Raw genomic sequence first — 19613 nt, forward strand, 5'->3', positions numbered from 1 at the left:
CTAGCTAAAGTGCTAGAGCTACCCACTTGACTCCCAGGAGGGGTGGACTCTTCGGCCTCCTTAAACTTTTTGGGCTCAGTCCTACTCCCATGAAAATCAATAGGAAATTGCCTTCAATGGCAGCAGGCTCCATAGAATAAGAGGACTATTGCTTGGCATGTGATCAGATACCTGCATTTCACACTGTACCTATCCTGTAATGATCACAGTCAGATTTTATTACTCTGCTTTTCAGCAAATTGAAAACTTTGTTTTGGAAGGGCACTAAAAATTAGGTTTCCATGTTCAAAGGAAAACAAAATGGCACCTGCAGAGCGGTTCCTTCATATACATTTCATCTTGAGACCAAAGCCAGGTAAGATCACTTGCTTCTATTTTTTCCCCCCTTCCCTTACTAAGATTCACAGTAGCCTTGTGGTGGAGGGAATTCCCTTGTATTACATTTTGGCAAGAGTGCTGAATGCTTTACTAGACCTTTCCCCTGCTGCTTTACTCCCCTAGACCCGGTCTCCTGTTTTTCTGGCTGGAGCACTATAGGTTTTGTCTCCTTTTAATTTTCAAAAGTGACGAATGATTTTGGGTGTCCATCTTGAGACATCCGAAAAGGGACCTGTGTCTTAGCAGGTACTCAGCACTGTCTTCAAGGTGACTCAACTTGGCACTCAAAAAATTGGAGGGTCCCAAAGACTTTATCCACTTTTGAAAATGCAGGCTTATATTAGTAACCCTGGTAGACTGCATCGTTAGTAATCTGAGTTTGTGGTGTGCATACAATACTGTGCAATACTTTGACCTCAGCCTTATGGGGAAAATTTGAAACCCTACACTGTTTACAAAGGAAAGCCATCATAAAATATTTAACAATCATTTCAAGGTCATCTACTACCAAACAATCCCAGGGGAAATGGATGGCTCAGTATATTGATTATGGGATAGAGACTTTCACTTCTAACACTGCAGCCAGCATGGGAGGGACTAAAAGTCACTGCTGTCTCAGTCAGTGGCCTACATAAAATGACTAGTCAGTCTCACTCCAGTCTTGGTGGGCAGGTCCCACTGATACAAATGTTAACCTTGTTGGTAATCCCAGCAGAGAGGCCTAGAACTAACCTTATGTGGAAATGATAATCTCTTCTCTTCTCCATTACACAAGCTACCATGATCCTTGCCTCTTTACCAGCTTGGCAGACTCCTGCTGCTGGAAGAGAGGTTTTCACTTTTCAGAGAGAAGCATCAGTTCAAGCTTTGGTTCTTACACTGCTGCTGTTGCTCACTCTTCTCTTTGTGGATGATGATTGCTGTTTTGGGCTGTATAGTATTTTACTCATGAGCTGCCTTTAGCAACATGTCCCCAATACCCTATGGCATTGATTTGGCACTTCATAGGGCCAGTACATTTACTTTCATCTTTTAAGGGTTACAGGCCTAGTCACTCCATTTCTAATTTAAGGGTGGATGGGCTGCCTTAGGTAGGCTTATGTGGCTTTTAAGGAAATTAAATATTGCAAAATACCTCCATCAAATACAAGTTTTCCCTTCAAAATACGTACATCTTTCATGTATCCCTCCCCTACCTTGCTTAGACCCCTGCTAATAATTCTCTAAAGCTTTTGTTTCTTTAGGCATCACGGTGCAATTATTGAGTTAAAATCATGTTATTTCAAAGTTTAACCATCTCTGTTTTGGATATAGAGTTGGTTGTCATCAAAATAAAGTTTTTGGGTTTAGAGCTACATGCTGTACTTATGTTTATGGGTGTATGCATATACACCTAAATTATCCATGTTAAACTTCAAATGATGTGGATATGTGGGTGTGTGCACACACATCATGTATAGTAAGTTTGGCAACAGCTGTAAGTGTACTTTACAAACTGCTGCTTTTGAGGGTGCTGGAGAATATGTTAATAGCTCTGGGGGAAGGTTTATGACCATTTGAATCAATCAAATGACTAAAGTTAGGAATCACCAAGAGAAAAAGGGACAAGTGACGTTTTACAAAAGTTTGAACCGGCGGCTGGAATTCAATGGACAAGGCATATTGGAAACAACGCTGTGCAAGTGTCACATCCGGTGCAAACAGAAACTGATCATAAAGGACATGTTTTATGCTTCTCGTTTGCAAACAGGATCGCAGAAAGGAAGCGCCACAGAACGCAAGGGACCAGCTGGTCCGTGCGGAAAGCTTTATTATTTTCCTTCAACGCGCTGTCGGCGATGGGCACCGCAAACAAAACAAGCCTGTTCCAAAAAGTGTTGCCTGGAAGCTGTGTGTCTTCAGAAGCGTTTTCCTGCAGCCCCCCCTTCTCAGCGTTGGGAAGGCTGCTCTCTCGGACGCCTCCCTGGTGCAGAATCCTTTCCCAAGGGAATATAGATCTGGCGGTGTGGGTTCCTTGTTTGAATTCACTCCCGATTCCCGTCTCTGCAGGGAGCACAGCTCCTTGGCCGCCCTGCGCTGTGTGCAGCATGGAACGAAATAACTTTTTAAAGCCCTTACTTATGTCTCTTTAAAAGCGGAGTCGCTGCCCCGCTTTTAGGACCCTTTTTGGACATTCCCGCGCTCAGACCTGTTATAACAGCTAAATTCATTTAATCCCCCCATCTCCTTTATTCGGCCCTGCTGGCAGGTGTCACTCGTTTTTGCAGGTGTGTAGTCTGGCGGGGGGCACACACACACACTGTCCCTCTCGAATCTGGAGACCGATTTTTGTTTTTAAGGCCAGTTTTTTTAAAGTCTCTCCTTGCAGTGCGGAACGATTGCGAGATCTTGGCATTCCGAGCAGCCCATCTCCACTCGTCGTTTATTTCTTTTAAATCTCCCTCCTTTTACTCGTCCCCGTTTTTACACCCAGCCCTGTTTGTTTTTCTCAGCAAGGTGGGTTACCTCCCCTCCCAGCCCCGTCCCCCCCTCGCTAGTATTTTGCCCGGTGCCAAGCTCTGAGTTTTCAGATTCGCCTCCCCTTCTGCAGCCTCCCTCCCCAGCCCCATCGGAGGAAATATTACAATGTTGCAAGCTGACGTAAGGACATTACAAGGAAAGGGCTACATTTCGGAGTGTTTATGAAAAGCCGCGGTACTGTACTGTCACCAGGGGGCACGCAATATAATGCATTTCGCCAAACATTTTGGATAATAATCATTTACCAACAACAACACACAAAAAAGCCCCAGCTTGCCTGGAGCTCGCAGAGCCAGAGAGGAGCCATGCAGCCAAAGTTTGGGAAGCCCTTTATTATTTTTCTGACATTGCGAGCTCGCCCTTGAGGAGCTGTAATTGCATTATCTGATTTTTTTTCCCACCCTTCTTCTCTCCCCCCCCTTCCCCTCCCCGCTCCGTCTCTCGACATTGCAATTTTTTTGCTTGCGTTTTGGAAGGAGAAACCGCCAGCTACCGAGCGGCAGGAGCCGCCGCCAGCCCTGCTCGCTTGCCTGGGAGTCCAGTGTTGTTTTGAAGGGAGCTCAGCTAACATGGCGACGGTGCCCGTCTATTGCATCTGCAGGCTGCCCTACGACGTAACCCGCTTCATGATCGAGTGCGATGCCTGCAAGGACTGGTTCCACGGCAGGTAACACAAAGGGCTCGGGCCTGCTGTCCCCCCCCCTTCCTCCCCCGCACCCCGCTCGGGCTGCGATCGCCCCTTCTCGCCCTTCGCCGCCTTGTCTCTCCGGGGCAGAGGGAGGCAGGCGGCGGAGCTGCCGCCGCTGCTGTTGCTGTGTGCAGTTTTCCAACAGGCCTTTTTGGAGAGGAGGAGGAGGAGCCTCGCTGCCCCCGGCCCTCGCTGCTGGGGCTTTTTTTTTTGGAGGGGGGGGGGTTGTTTTGTAAATGTTCGGTTCTCAGCACAGTGCCTAACCCCCCCGCCCCGGTCATGGGGGGCTATTGTCCGGGCGGGGGCGGGGGCGGCTCTGGCTCACGCCTGCTTTCCGGACCATTGCACCGCTGCCTGGTGGGCTCGTTGTGCGGGGCCCGGGGAAGCGGCTGCACGGCGGGGCTGGCTGGCTGCCGGCCGGGGGCTTGCAGCAGCGGACGCAGAGCTTGCGGTGGCCGGGCTCGCGGGAGCTTGTCCCGGGGAGGCGGCGGCCGCTGGGCCGGGCTCCGCTGTGGCGCGCGGGCGGCTCGGCTCGGCTCGGCTCCCGTGTGACAGGGGCACAATGGCCGGAGCAGCCTGAGCCGAGCGCCGGGCAGGGCCCGCCCGGCCCGCGGCACATGGGCGGGGGAAGGGGGCTCGGAGACAGGCGAGCGCGGGCCCCGCAGCGGCAAGGCGGGCTGCGAGCAAGACCCCGAGAGGCGGGTAGGGGCCGGGCTGGGAGCCCCCGGCCGCTGCGGTGGGAGCCGGCTTGCCCCGGGAGCAGGGGCGCCGCTGGGCGCGCTTCGCGCCCGGCGGGGTGGGGGGGAAGACCCCGCTAGCTCACAGCCCGCCCCTGCCACGGCAGGGCCTCTCGGGGGCTGCACCGAGCCACGCCAGTGTGCCCAGGGACGTGGGGGGCGAGACCCCCGAGCAGCCCCCAGACCTCCCACCGCCTAACAGCCCCCCATGACTGACCCCCCCACCTCCTAGCTACCCTTTGACCTCCCACCACATAGCAGCCCCCTGTGACTGAGCCCCCCACGCCCCAGAGCAGCCCCCTGTGACTGTCACCCCACGGTTTTCAAGCGGTGCCTAGAGCAAAGGGAGGGGACTTCGGAGCCCATTGACAACTAGCCGCGTGTTAACAATTTAACAGCAAAACTAACCTATTGCAGTCGTTTAACCCTGAGGTCAGTGACACTCAGCAGAATGGGTGCCGCCGCCCCTGCCCTCTCTCATTGTATCGCTACTGGGGGAGCGTGGGTTGGGAATACGTTGCTTTGCCCCTTTGTCATGTAACCACTACATTGCATTATCGCTGAGTCAACAGCATTGCTATGATCTTGGTGTCACAACAGTAAGTTTCTGGGATCACAGGGATTGCCCGAACAAAACAGAGCCCCCAGGTGACTTACAGCTAGTCAGCTATGAAGGGACTGAACTTTATATCTCCACAACTTTCGTGAGGAGGGGGGAAATGATGTTTGGGAGAGTTAGTTCAGGAGCAGACAAAGGGAGAGGCTTCTCTTTTTATTTATTTCATATTAAACCATGGTATAGAATGTATGGTTGAGGTTTTATGTAAGTGACAATATTGGACCAATTTCTGTTGTTGAGAGAGACAAGCTTTGGAGCTTAAACAGAGCTCTTCTGGGGTGGGGGTGTTATTTAGAGGAACAAATACTGTGAAACTGAACTTCAAGAACCTTTCTTTTTCTTTTAGGAATGGGGAAGTTAGTTAAAAATAATGTAAAGAAAGTTAAGGGGATTAAAACTCAGAGAATCACCTTGAGGATTGTTTAAAAATAAACTTATTAGACTCATACAAGACTTGGGTACTCCAGATCAACAAAAATTAAAATCAAGGGAAACATAGAGGGGGGTTGAACAGCAAGGTACCAGAGGTTTAGAATTAAAATGGTGTCCTTTTAAAAATTGACTCAAATTATACTAATAGAATGGAAAACATCTCCAGTAGTTATTTGAAAAACCAAGAGGAAACTTGAGGAGTGAGTAGGCAGAAGTATACAAAATAATAAGATATTCTTCTAAGTTTATTTAGAGTACTGTTGGAAGCCATCAGGAGGGTCAGTGTGACTGCGAGTCCCTTAGGATGGAAAGGTGGACATAAAAAGCAATTCTTTATAAGTAGTAAAGGTCAGATACTGTGAGAGATCGAAGTATCAAAAAAGAAGTGAAATTAAAATAGAGTCAATCACCAGGGCCAAAGATGTAACTTATCTCTTAGTTCTAAAAGAATTCAAGAACGAAGTAGCTTAGTTAAAAACTATTGGAAAAATAATAGGGAAATCATTTAAAGAGTGTGTTAAGCTCCTAAACTCAGTGCACATCGTGTGATAGGTATTCTGTAAGGGTAAATTGTGACTCTCTCCTGTTAACTCTTTTGAAGAGTTCTCACAGAATACCAGATAAAGGAGATAGGTTGGAGCAGGCTAAGGGCTTGTTTTCACTGTCACTGATGTCAGTGGGTACTGGAGCAGGCCCGAAACCAACTAATGGAGACTGAGCTGGAGATAGTTAAAAGAGGTATTTCAAAAGGAATTTGATAAACTTCCTTCCAAGAGGCTATTATAGAAACTTGTTAACTGTGGGGGGAGAGGTAAAGTCTCATCATGGATTTAAAAAGTGGTTCAGAAATGTGAAGCAAAGTGTGTGAATTAATGGCCAGTTCTTGTAGGTGAAAATGTTAGTAGTGGGGTGCTCTAGGGTTATGAACTAGACAAATTTCCAAAGTGGTGTGCAGTATCTCATGTTTGTTAAGGATTTGAGAGGGGTGACAGGTGGTAAAAATTAAATAGCCAAGACTAAAGAGGATCGTGAGAACTCAAGTAGGACCTAAAATCTCAGGGTTTTAAGACCGAATGGTGGCACAGTAAAGTCAACATAGACAAGTAAGTAAGAAGGGACTAGTAAGATACTTGTATACGCTGATGGGTTTTGAAGGGAAATGCTCAGGAAAATGATCTGTGCATGTCTGTGGACAGCTCAATGAAGACAAAGCTCAGTGATAGTGAGATAGGATGTTCTACGTGGTATTAGAAGGGAAAGAACGTAATAGCAAACGGTTGGTGTATCTTCACCTTGCGAACTGTGTTCAGTTTTAATGATCTTAAATAGAAATAGCAGCAAACATAAAGGTTCAGAGGTGGACTCTAAAAATAACTAGGGACTTTGAGAAAGATGGGGCTTCCACACAAGGAGAGATTAAAAAGACTTGGTATTTACTTTGAAGAAGAGACACAGAAGAAGTGGTATGATAGAAGAGAGAGGCCATTTGGATGCCCCTATTTGCCTTTTTTCATAATATAAGCACAAAGAGGTAATCAATAGAAAAAACATACCTGGTGGGGGTTTAGTTTTTTTTAAAAATCATGGGTGTCTTTTAGAGACCTCAATCTTGCAAGTTTGTATGTGTGTGTATATTTTACACTACCACCAAAAACTATTATTTTTAAAATAATGTAATTTGTTTCAATAAAATATATATAACAATCTTAAACTCATGTCACACATTCTGTGCACTTATGATAGTCACAAAAAAGTTCATTTTATTTCTGAATTATTTGCAAGCTTAATACATTGTCTTAATATTCAAACTAATCAATGTACAAAGAAGCTCATCAAAATTAGTAATTTTTGAAGGGGGAGAACTTTATTGATTTCTTCAAGTACCGTGGTAGGCTGTGGGATTTCTTAAAAATTCCATAATCCCTATTTTGTTTTTGTGGAAATGGCTCAGGTGTTTTCCTGATTCCTCTGTGATGGGGCTTTCCAAACGTTTTCGTAGAGTGCACCGCATCTTAATAGAGATATTTCATGGGCTACTTCACATCACATTCCTAATGTCTCCTCTCATTTGACATTGAATAACATCCCCGTGGCAACTGCAACAATTGCTTATATAGGAAATTAATATTAGAAAAGTATTAAATTTATTTTAGGCTTTCATTTAATGTACTTTAGCATCTGGAAATAAGAATGAGGAGCAAGTGCTAACTGACTAGCCAGCTCTCTGCAGACCACCAGGAAGTGCTCTGCAGATCTCTAGTGGTCCATGGACACCAGTTTGGACATCATTACTCCATGATATTATCTGACAAAATTACCTGAGAGAGATCCAGGTTTCTCATGCCTGGTGAAAGCCAGTCAGAAGCTTTTTGGGTTTGTTACCTTCTCTTGGGAGGACAAGATACCAAACATCCTTAAAGAAACAATGGTTAGACCCTTCTCAAGAAGCCATCTCTTAATGTTAATTATCTCTCCAGTTGCCAGTTATTACCATGTTTCAAACTTTTCATTTTTGGGGAAGATTACACTTCAGTAGGCATCTTTTTATTTTCTGGATTCCTATCATTTTGGTTTCAGGATTGGGTATGTTATAGTGATTACATTCATATCGTTGGTTGATGAACTCCTGGCCCTAGACAAAAGTCAAGAGTCTGATGATTTTGTAAGAACTAGAGCTTTTCATAGTGTTGCCCAGGTGGTGGTCCTGATATGTTGGCAGGGTGTAAAAGGGGTGAGTGGAACTGTTCTTCACTGGTTCTGCTCTTTCCTTTTGGAATAGTTTCAGAGGGTCTGTGAAGCTCTTCTCATCTGTGGTTCCATACTGCTGTCCCTTCTGTGCAACATGCACAAGGCCCTTTGAGAGTGTTTGTGTTAATGTTTGGGGCTACAGTGTCACCAATATGAAGATGACCTCCTTGTTTGTGCTTCTCATTAGATTGAGACTGAATAATTTCCTTGTTCTGTCCAGGCCCTGCGAAAACAAGTTGGCTGAAGCTCAACCCACAAATGATGGAGGTGATGCATGTTGGCTAGGGAAAACAACCTGAGGAGTTGCCAATAGGAGTTTAGCTGCTCTGTTTGTTAATGGAGAATGTCCGTGCTTTCCCAAAGAGATTCACTCTCTTTGGATACTTTTAGATTCCCAGCTGCTCTTGGCTTCCCAGGTAGCAGTGGTAGCTCATGGTGCTGTCTTTCATCTGTGGTGATTTACGAGGTTACCGCCTTTCTTTAAAGTGACACTGTCACCTCCAGGTTTGACTACTGCAGTGTGCTCTACCTTGGCTACCTTTAGCAACCACTTGGAATGTTTAGCTAATGTAGAATGCAGTGGACCTCCAACTTGGTGGAGTGGTTTGGTGGCTCTGTGAACTGCACAGGCTTCTCATCGGCTTCCAGGAGCAATGGAGGGTGTGAGTTCTAATATATAAAACCATGTATGGTATGGTACCTGCCTGCCTTAGGGAGAGCCTCCCTTCTTTTGAACCCATGCTGGAGCTGAAATCAGCTAAGGTGCTTTGACTCTTCTTAGCTTATGCGCATCTGTGCCTCAGATAGCGCATGACCAGGATTCATCACCAAATTTGGATTTCTGGTTAGATCATTAGCTGGCCCAGGCCGGGTACTGACAGGGAGTGTGACGTGAATGCTGATCCGTGCCTCCCAGGGTTCTTTGACTGACAGCCTATGAATGCAAACCCCTTGAAGGCTGGAGGGAGACCTGTTCAGTGGCAAGACCCAGCTATCATACTTGCTCATTCTGGAAGTGTGCCAGAATCTAAAGTTTTCTGAACTTTAGAGCAGAGCAAGGCAAGGCTTTTTGTTCAAGTATTTCCTTAACTATGGAACAATATTGGCTTATTTATTAAGGTTGATAGGTACAGGAAGGTGAGTTGTTTATCCTCTTAGCTGTGGGAGTTTAACATGGTGTTTCATTAATTTATATCAGGCACCCAGATGCCATAGGAGGGGTACATACAGTCATTCACTAAATAGAAAGAGGAAAGGGAAATACCTTTTTTTTGCACCACATATATTTAAGCCATGGAACCCTCTGCCACAAGAAATCATCATGGTAAATAACTTAGTAAGATTAAAAAATGATTAGCTATTTAGAATGACAAGGGTAACACCCACAGTTCCCACAGGTAGAATAAAACTGAGTGTGCTAAACCTGATGCATTGATACTTAAGATGAATACCAGCTGGAGTATTGACCATTATTGGGAAATAGCTCTCTTTTGGTATGGAAATTCTATCTAGTCTAGTATCTTATGTCTGACAGCGGCCAATTCTGGATGCTTGGATTAAGGTATAAACTCCTCATAATGCACTTTGGTTTGCAATACCATACAATGGAAGATTGTAACTATAGATTCAACTCCTGTTTGTATAAATATAAATCCTGTTTTGAATCTTACTGACTAGTTTCCCTCAATATTATCAAGTGTCAATGTGTTTTGCAGATTTACACTGTACAAACAGTGTTTCATTTAGTACAGGGAATTAAAAATATGAAAAAAAGTTGCATATGTTTAGTTGTTTAATTTTATATCTTAAAGATTGTAGGTGTTTCAGAGTACCCTAAAGGAATAATCCGCATTAAGGGCTGGTCTATACAGGGAAACTTACTTGAATAGCTGTTGTGGAATAAATTGTTCCACAAAGCACACTAATTATTTTGGAACAGAGTATTCACACGCAGAGCTATTCTGGAGTAGTTATTCCAGTCATTTTCCCCATGTAGACAGGCCCTTAGTGGGAATTGTCTGCTTTTTAAAAAAACTAACTTGTTTGTTTGAAACCTGGTGCAACAGTGTTTGAAACTAATATAAAAATACATTTTAAGCCTGCTTCCATTGAAGCCAATGTTTGTTTTATCATTTATTTCAATGGGAGTAGGATCAGGAACAACATAAGAACATCATAAAGGTCATACTGGGTCAGATCAAAGGTCCATCTAGCCCAGTGTCCTGTCTTCTGACAGTGCCTAATACCGGGTGCCCCAGAGGGAAGGAACAGAACAGGTAATCATCAAGTGATCCATCCCCTGTCGCCCATTCCCAGCTTCTGGCAAACAGAGGCTAGGGATGCTATCCCTGCCCATCCTGGCTAATAGCCATTGATGGACCTATCCTCTATGAATTTATCTAGTTCTTTTTTGAACCCTGTTATAGTCTTGGCCTTCACAACATCCTTTGGCAAAAAGAATTCCACAGGTTACCTGTGTGCTGTGTGAAGAAATACTTCCTTTTGTTTGTTTTACACCTGCTGCCTATTAATTTCATTTAGTGACCCCTAGTTCTGATGTGATGAGGAGTAAATAACACTCTCCACATCAGTCATGATTTTAGAGGCCTCAATCATGTCCCCCTTTAGTCGTCTCTTTTCCAAGCTGAAAAGTCCCAGTCTTATTAATCTCTCCTCATGCGGAAGCCGTTCCATACCCCTAGTAATTTTTGTTGGCCTTTTCTGAACCTTTTCCAATTCCAATATATCTTTTTTGAGATGGGGAGACCACATCTGCATGCAGTATTCAAGGTGTGGGCATACCATGGATTTATATAGACTCGGGCAACATGCTATTCTCTGTCTTATTATCTGTTCGCTTTTTTTCACTGCCGCTGCACATTGAGTGGATGTTTTCAGAGAACTAGCCACACTGACTCCAAGATCTCTTTCTTGAATGGTAACAGCTAAATTAGACCCCATCATTTTATATGTATAGTTGGGATTATGTTTTCCAGTGTGCATCACTTTGCATTTATCAACATTGAATTTCATCTGCCGTTTTGTTGCCCAGTCACACAGTTTTGAGAGATCTTTTTGTAGCTCTTTGAGTCTGCCTGGGACTTAACTATCTTGAGTAGTTTTGTGACATCTGCAAATTTTGCCACCTCACTGTTTACCCCTTTTTCCAGATCATTTATGAATATGTTGAATAGGCTGTATCCCAGTACATACCCCAGGGGGACACCACTATTTACCTCTCTCCATTCTGAAAACTGACCATTTATTCCTATCCTTTGTTTCCTATCTTTTAACCAGTTGCCAATCCATGTGAGGACCTTCTCTCTTATCCCATGACAGCTTACTTTGCTTAAGAGGGACCTTGTCAAAGGCTTTCTGAAAATCTAAGTACAGTAACTCCTCACTTAAAGTCCTCTCGGTTAATGTTGTTTCATTGCTGATCAATTAGGGAACATGCTCCTTTACAGTTGCGCAATGCTCCATTATAACATTGTTTGGCAGCTACCTGCTTTGTCCACTACCTGCAGGAAGAGCAGCCCATTGGAGCTAGCTGGTGGGGGTTTGGAACCAGGGTGGGCCGGCAGACCCCCATCAGCTCCCCGCTCCCCTAAGTTCCCTGTGTGGCAGCCACCCAGCAGGCTATCAATTGCCGGGCAGTTCAGCTGTCCCTCCCCCCACTGCCATGTGCTGCTCCTGCCCTCCCGGGAGCCTCTTGCTTGCTGTGCAGGGGTGGGGGACAGGGGTGCTAATGTCAGGGTGTCCCCCTCCCCCTTCTCCTGCCCTCCACTCCTTTACCCCATCTCCACCGGGGCGGGGGGGGGGGGTGGGACGGACACAACACGGCTCAGGACGGAGGGAGCTTGCTGGCAGCAGCTGCTGTCTCAACTTGCTGATCTACTTAAAAAGGCAGTGTACTTAGAGTGGGGTCAGCGTACTTAAAGGGGCAATGCATGTCTCTCTCTAACATGGTGTCTCCCCTCCCTCTGTTTGTGCTGTCTTGTAGAGTGTGAGGCTACATTAACAACAATGTATTAACCCTTGAGGGCTCAGCCAAATGCTAGTTCATCATTTAGCAGTAAGGCATTCCCTGGGAAATATCCCACCGTCTTCCACCCTCTGACTTCACCACCTCAATCAGACTTCACAATCATCATTGCTCTGTACAGTATTAAATTGTTTGTTTAAAACTTATGCTGTGTATATATGTGTGTGTGTATAATAGTCTTTTGTCTGGTGAAAAAAATTTCCCTGGAACCTAATCCCCCCTATTTACATTAATTCTTATGGGGAAATTGGATTCACTTAACATCGTTTCGCTTAAAGTAGCATTTTTCAGGAACCTAACTACAACGTTAAGCGAGGTGTTGCTGTACACTATATCCACTGGATCCCCCTAGTCCACATGCCTGTTGACCCCCTCAAAGAATTCTAGTAGATTGGTGAGGTCTGATTTTCCCTTTACAAAAACCGTGTTGACTCTTCCCCAACAAATTATGTTCATCTCTATGTTTATGTCTATAGTTTCAACCAGTTTGCCTGGTACTGAAGTCAGGCTTACCGGCCTGTAATTGCCGGGATTGCCTCTGGAGCCCTTTTTAAAAATTGGTGTCACTTTAGCTATCCGAGGCCTTTACATTATTCTGGAAGTTTAAAAAGAGTTTAAAGAATTTAAAGGACCACTTAACATTCAAATCCATGTGGAGTCTCTGTACTTCCTTTTGTTGCAGTCTTTTAAGGGGAGATCAAATTTTCATTGGCTTTCTAATCAGATCAGGAACTCCACACTTAGCCTTCCTTCATAAATATGGGATTCAGAATTAAGTTCCCATGCTAATTATCAAAACATAGTTTTCAGCTGCAAATGAACTCTGACCAGAAGGTAAAGCAAAACAATATTGTGAAGCCCGTCAGTGTTGAGTTCTTGATCCCATAGAATGACCCAGAGGTAATTGTTTCACCACTTTTCTTGTTTTGAGATACGTAACTATGGAAAGAGATTTACAGTGGAAACTATAACAATCTTAACATGCCGTAGGATACTTCTGATTGATACTCCAGTATCTCCAGAGACCTTGTGATGTCAGTCATAATATCAAGACTGCTTTGCATGCATTTATTAATAAAAACAGAGAATATTCTCCATATACACTGTGGATTGTCAAATTATTAATAATGCATCCTGTTTTATTTTCTGGAAGAAAACTGCCAAAGGGCCAAAACTTGGTGTGAATGGAAAAAGGTTGAATTACACAGCCCTAAAAATAAAAAGTTTACAATGGAAACTGCAAGTTGACCTTAACTCTGAGGTGCCAGAATTCTAATACTGACAACCCCAGGCAAAGCACTTCAGTAGTTACACAGCACTTTATTTCTAAAGTACTGGCTCCTTGTTCAGATATGCATGCAAGGAGAAAGTGGATTAGCTTCCTCAGAATAGTCAGTTCTTTTATCTTTGGGTTTTCTGTTCCCTTTTGGAACACTGCCCAGGTATCAAACTAGTATTCCGTAGCTGTTAGCATGATATCTAGCGCTGTAATGCTGACTTTCGAGCTGAGTGGGCTTTTCACTCCTGAACAGTGCTTTGTTTTAGGACTCAGTTTGACTATTGATTAGAAAGCTCACAGGTTTTCAGTGCCTGGGTGCTTGAGGCTCAAGCACTATAGCATGATGAAAAAGAGTGGTCCTTATTGATAGGTGTGGGACTGGAAATATGAAGTCTTGTATTTAAACCTGTTTGTTAGAATATATAATGGCCCAAATTTGCAAAAGGGTCCAACATGAGACAGTTTGAGCCTCATTTTCAGAATGCTGAGTACCCAATTTTTATTCATAGCAAATAGGATAATGAACGCTTAGCAGTTCTCTCAAAGGCAGCCTGTAGTCTCTCAGTTTAGGAGCTCAAAAGTCAAGGAACCCCAAATTAGTGGATATTTTAGAAAATATGGATCTAAATGATAGTAACTGTAGACACTTCTATGATAGGAACAGGCCTGCAAGTGTGTTACTGAGATACTAGCATCTGACAGCAAGTAATAGACTTGTCCAGTTGCACTTCTAGTATGTGTGAAAGTCCTTTAAAGATAAAAGGATTTTACAACAGAAAGTATAATAATGTTATGAATATTAGACACAATTCAGGTTTAATTAAAAAAAATCTAGCAGAAGGCTCCAGTGCCCACCATGAACCAAAAACCTGTTGCTGAACCACATTTGGGGCCCAATTCAAGGACAAAATGTCTGTTAACTTCAATGAGTGCAAGATTGGACCCTTAAGCAGCTAGCAGTTTTTAGCCAGAAAGGTTCAAACAGCATCATTTTCCAGGTATAGTTAGTAAAGGGAAATAAATTCTGCCAGTGAGCAAGGAGGAGGTAGATTAGCAGACCCACTGTTTGTAACCTGAATATGTCTGTGGTGGGGGAGAGTAGAGATTTTGTTTAATATTTCTGCAGAACCAGTTAAAACAATTTAACCATATATGAGGAAAAAATTGTTGCTGGACAGAGAAACTTTGTCACGATTATTGTAACTCTTTAAAAATGATTTCCCTTTATTTTTGACAGCTATCTCAACCCGTTCCTTCTCTCCCTAATAGGCAGACTCTTCCATTAACATTGTCACCATTTGTTGATCTGTTTGAACCTGTGTAATGTGAATGGAACTATTATGGTTCTTCCATGGTTCTCATGATTATTCCAGTTTTTACATAGGGGGCTAGATGGCTTGGGAGATTGGCAATGACTGTGTAGTGCCTTTTACCACCAGGTTATTTTTTTGGTTCTGGTTAAAGTTGGCAGAGAGCCGATGTTATTACCACCTCATGGCTGTTCAGTGACCTTTGTGAAATGAGTTGGTGGGCTCCATTTTTTACCTAGGTGATAGATAGATAGGAAACACATGACAAAACCCACCCTGGGCAAAATTCTGAAGTCAATGAGTGTTTTGCTATTTAGGTCAGTAGAGTCAGGATTTCACCCTGTATCTGTTGGCAACATTTTGAAAGCCCCAGTGGAGAGGCCAAGATTTGGATGAGCAATGGCACCCCTAATGGCACTCCCCCTATCAGGATACCAGATGTAGAGGGGGGTCAGTGGGGAAACTGGAAAAGGTTCACTCTCAGTCTTTGCTGCCTGCCAGTGTTCTGAGCATGGACAACTTCATTCTCCAGTGCTGTTAATCTTTGTGCCTTGCATGAGCACTGCATGCGTGTCAGTTTTAAAAGTGAATGATCTTTTTGCTGGAACTTTTATGAGCAAAATTATATTACACTTTAATTATATTACACATTCAAATTCTGCATGAAATCTCAGCAAATATAAACTTGTACTAGTCGTGTAATACTCTGATAATCCCAATTAATACAACTACCAGTCAGCCAAAGGGCAATAATTTTCCCTGATGTAATAACTTCCTTTCCTGTTAATCAGAAACTGAGTTTATTCAAAATGTTTTGCATCTACTCTCTACATTTAGATAAACATGGTTGAATGGTATTAAAAAATCTGGTATAATCATGCATTGTAATGACTCCAGAGACTTCGCTGCAATGTAAGCATCCTAAGTTTTGTTTAAATTGACCAGATTTTTCACAGTAGCCATTTTATGCATCTAATCTGTGGCATGGAACACAATATGCATGTATTAAAAATTCTTAGACCTCACTATTTTACATATAAAGTATCTCCTCTCTCAACTTAAACAACCCTCAGTTATTTCTAAATTAGTATTTGAAAACAGTAGAAGTGTATCATCTGTTTCAGGTATGTTATTTTCATATTGCTGTTCATCTCCATAGTGTCTGAGTACCTTCCACACAGGGTATGTCTACAGTTGGAGCTAGAGGTGTGATTCCCATCTCGAATCATACTTGGGCTAGCTCCCATCGAGCTAGCATCCTAAAAATAGAATGTGGCCATTGCAGTGTTATCTGAGACCTTCAGCATGTAATCGGGGTGCTACCTGTCCCACTGCTGCAGCTGCATTCTGTTTTTAGTGCACTAGCTCAGTGAGAGCTACCATGAGTATGTCCCTTCGAACTGGGAATCACACCCCTAGCTCAAAGTGTAGGCACACCCTTAGAACAGATTGGCAGTAGCTAGCTCCCTAGTAGACTTCATGCAATCTCTGACTCTTCTCCCTTTTCAGGCCACAAAAAAGAGATTTATTAGTTTATTTAAATGACTTCAAAATTTTATTTGTAAAGGTGTAATTGTTAAATGTGCAGACAGTGTGGTAGATATTTTACAATCTAATCCATTACAGATCAATCATGTTAACACTTTTAAAACAATGCATTCCTAGGCTGAGAATATATGCATTAAGTGTCAGTGCAGTATGATTTGGAAAGGCCAAGTAATAAGCCCCTGCGCACACAGAGCTAAATTCATCCTAGAAAACGGTGACATTATCCCAGCAAAGTGTTTAACCTGTGGGGTTTATAACACAATTGCTGCTATATCTGTATCTATGATGATACTGTTAAAATAGCAGGCTATGTAAAAAGTTTACCTGGCTACTGTAACTGAAATCATCATTATCTCTTTTGAAGAAGGCAATTTACCTACCACTATAAAGAATGAAGTAGTCCAGCCACTTCTGAAATAACCCACACTGGACACCATCATCACCTTGTCTCCTCGCTCCCTTAACTAGACAAACTCATTAAGAAAGTGGTGATGACCAAACTCCAGTGGTTTCTCACCTTTGCTGATATCCTCTACTCTTTGGAGTCAGGCTTCGGGGAGGGATATGGCACAGTTTGCTGATGGATGATTTTCTCTTGGCCTTGGATATCAAACCAGTCTTCATGATTACACTGTTTGGTCTCTCAGCAGTCTTCAGTACTATTGACTGTGCAGGACTGGATTTAGGGGTGGGCGACCCATGCAACCGCATGGAGTGCCAGGCTTGGGGGGTGCTGGGCTTGGGGTGCTGGGCTGGGGTGCTGTAAGGTATTCAAAAGTTTAACAAATGGGGGAGAGGCGCTGAAGGCACTCTTCAGCTGGAGTGCCATTTGATCTAGGGCCGGCCCTGACTGTAAGGGGCTGAAGAAATGCCTAAGAGACCTAGGAGAAGTAAATGTGGTAGCTCTTCACTGTCTCAGACAGGCTCCCCAAAACCTAGCTAGAGTGACCAGATGTCCTGATTTTACAGGGACGGTCCTGATTTTTGGGGCTTTTTCTTATATAGGCACCTATTATACCCCACCCCATCCCGATTTTTCAAACTTGCTATCTGGTCACTCTACTAGACATGCTGTGTACGTGGTCCCAGTCCAGCAGAGCACCTCTTTCACTTTAAGCGTGTGAGTAGCCTATTGAAATTAATAGGCTATTCACATAATGGAAGCTAGGCACATGTTTAAGTGCATTACTGGATCCCGTCTAAGGCCTGTCGCATGGAATCCAGCAGGATTCTGTGCTTTTGTCCATCATTTTCAATATCAGTGGCTAGGGCTGGGCAAAAACTAACAGGAAATATGCTCCAGTGAAAAGCAGATCTTTTTTTCAATGAAAACATTTGTAGAAGATTTCTCCCCCCCTCCCCCATTTTTCAACCTGTTTTCATATGTATTAAAGCTAGCACATGTAGCAACACTTATAGTTAAGGTTACCTAAATGTTTCCATTATAAAATATCATTTGTAGTTGCTTATAACTTTCTGAACATTTTAGCATTTCAGCAAAAATAGGTATTCTTGCTCCCAGATAAGGAGCACATTTTTCCCCCTAAAATTTTCATCAAACATATTTCAAAGATATAAGGATTGAAAAAAATTCAGATTTTCTGCTAAGAAACAATTGTTGTGACTTTTTTTAGCACCTCAATGGAAGGTGTTGGAAACTTGAAATTTGATAGAGGTAGTCCATATGTCATACCAGCCTTACATTGGTCTGGAAAAGAAGCCCATATTTAATGCATGTTCACTGTTAAAACATTTAATACTAATAATCTCCCAGTGTTCCACTGGCACAGTAGATATGTGTTATGTGTATACAGAATGAGAATTTCCATGAATAGATATCATCTCTGGATTTCATTGGATTTGCACGTGTGTCTGTCAAAGTGTGCAAAAACCGAATGAGCACTTTACTTTGCACCATATATGTTCTTTGCCTGGAGCTTTTTGTATGAAATATTTATATATACATATAAGATTATTGGGAGACCATGCATACCATGGACATGCACTAATACTTCTCAAATGATGCAGCTTCCTTCATTTCAGTGCTGGAAAGAAATAAACGGATGGAAATTATTTGGTTCAATCATAATTTAGAGAATGCAGAAGTGATAAAGGTAGGAAGTAGCACTGTCAAATGATTAAAAAAATCACAATTGTGAGATTTTAAAAAGTCATGATTAATTGCAGTTTTAATCAGACTGTTAAATTTAAATTGGTAATATTATTATTATAAATATTTTGGACTTTTTTCTACATTTTCAAATATATTGATTTCAGTTATAACACAGAATACAAATATTTGTACAGGGCTCAGTTTGTATTTGATTACAAATATGTGCATTGTAAAAAGATAAACAAAAGCAATAGTATTTTTCAATTCACCTTGTACAAGTACTGTAGTGCAATCTCTTTATTGTGAAAGTGCAACTTACAAATGTAGATTTTTAAAATATATACAACTGCAGTCAAAAACAAAACAATGTGTAAAATTTTAGAGCCTACAAATCCACTCAGTCCTACTTCTAGTTCAGCCAATCTTTCAGACAAACAAGTTTGTTTACATTTACAGGAGATAATGCTGCCTCCTTTTTATTTACAATGTCACATGAAAATGAGAACAGACATTCGCATGGCACTGTTGTAATATAAAGTGAGCACTGTACACTTTGTATTCTGTTGTAATTGAAATCAGTAAAGAAAAACATTCAAAAGTATTTATAATTTTAAATTGGTATTCTATTATTGTTTAACAGTGCAATTACAACTGTGATTAATTGCCACTATTTTTTTAAATCTGGTTAATTTGTTTTCCGTTAATTGCATGAATTAGCTGCAATTGATAGCCCTAGTAGGAAGAATAAAGCACTTGCAGAAGCTGGCTAAGGTACCAACCCCATCAATGCATCTGACCACACAAGTTCCCTATAAGCTGCGTGGCTGTGCAGCTGCCTGTTAAGCCCGACACAGGGGCTCAGGGCTGGGGGGGGGGGGGGGAGATGCTGGTGGGGGGGGAGATGCCTCTCCCCCAGCGCAGACCTGCTGCGGCGGGGAGAGGTGCCCCTCCCTCGGCCTGGCCCAGCCCAGCCAGAACTGCTGCACCTGGGGAGAGGCACCTCTCCCCCTGTCCCGAGCTGCTATGGCGAGAGAGGACTGGGGGGAGTCTTCTTTCCCACTGCAGCGCTCAGGCAGCCTGCACCCCAAACCTCTCATCCCTTGTCCTACCCCAGAGCCCGCACCCCCCACACCCCAAACCTCTGCCCCAGCCCTGAACCCCTCATCCCCAGCCCCACCCCAGAGCCTGCACCCCAA

At 43.3% G+C, this 19613-nt stretch overlaps 1 protein-coding gene across 5 annotated transcripts in view; it reads left to right on the forward strand.

Moving 5' to 3' along the window:
* Positions 1 to 277: 277 nt before the first annotated feature.
* PHF2 (PHD finger protein 2) overlaps positions 278 to 19613 on the forward strand; it is a 145204-nt gene continuing 125868 nt past the window's right edge. For 2 of the 5 annotated variants that reach the window (XM_073352165.1, XM_073352166.1), the window contains exons 1-2: positions 2908 to 3018; positions 3375 to 3565. In XM_073352165.1, coding sequence (XP_073208266.1) covers positions 3004 to 3018; positions 3375 to 3565 — 206 coding nt within the window. In that variant the 5' untranslated portion in view covers positions 2908 to 3003. Of the gene's footprint in view, positions 356 to 2906; positions 3019 to 3374; positions 3566 to 19613 lie in introns of those variants that run through there. The other 3 variants (XM_073352167.1, XM_073352168.1, XM_073352171.1) reach the window with 3 other exon arrangements.

Source organism: Lepidochelys kempii, chromosome 7 (assembly GCF_965140265.1).
Source record: "Lepidochelys kempii isolate rLepKem1 chromosome 7, rLepKem1.hap2, whole genome shotgun sequence".
Lineage (NCBI taxonomy): Eukaryota > Metazoa > Chordata > Testudines > Cheloniidae > Lepidochelys > Lepidochelys kempii.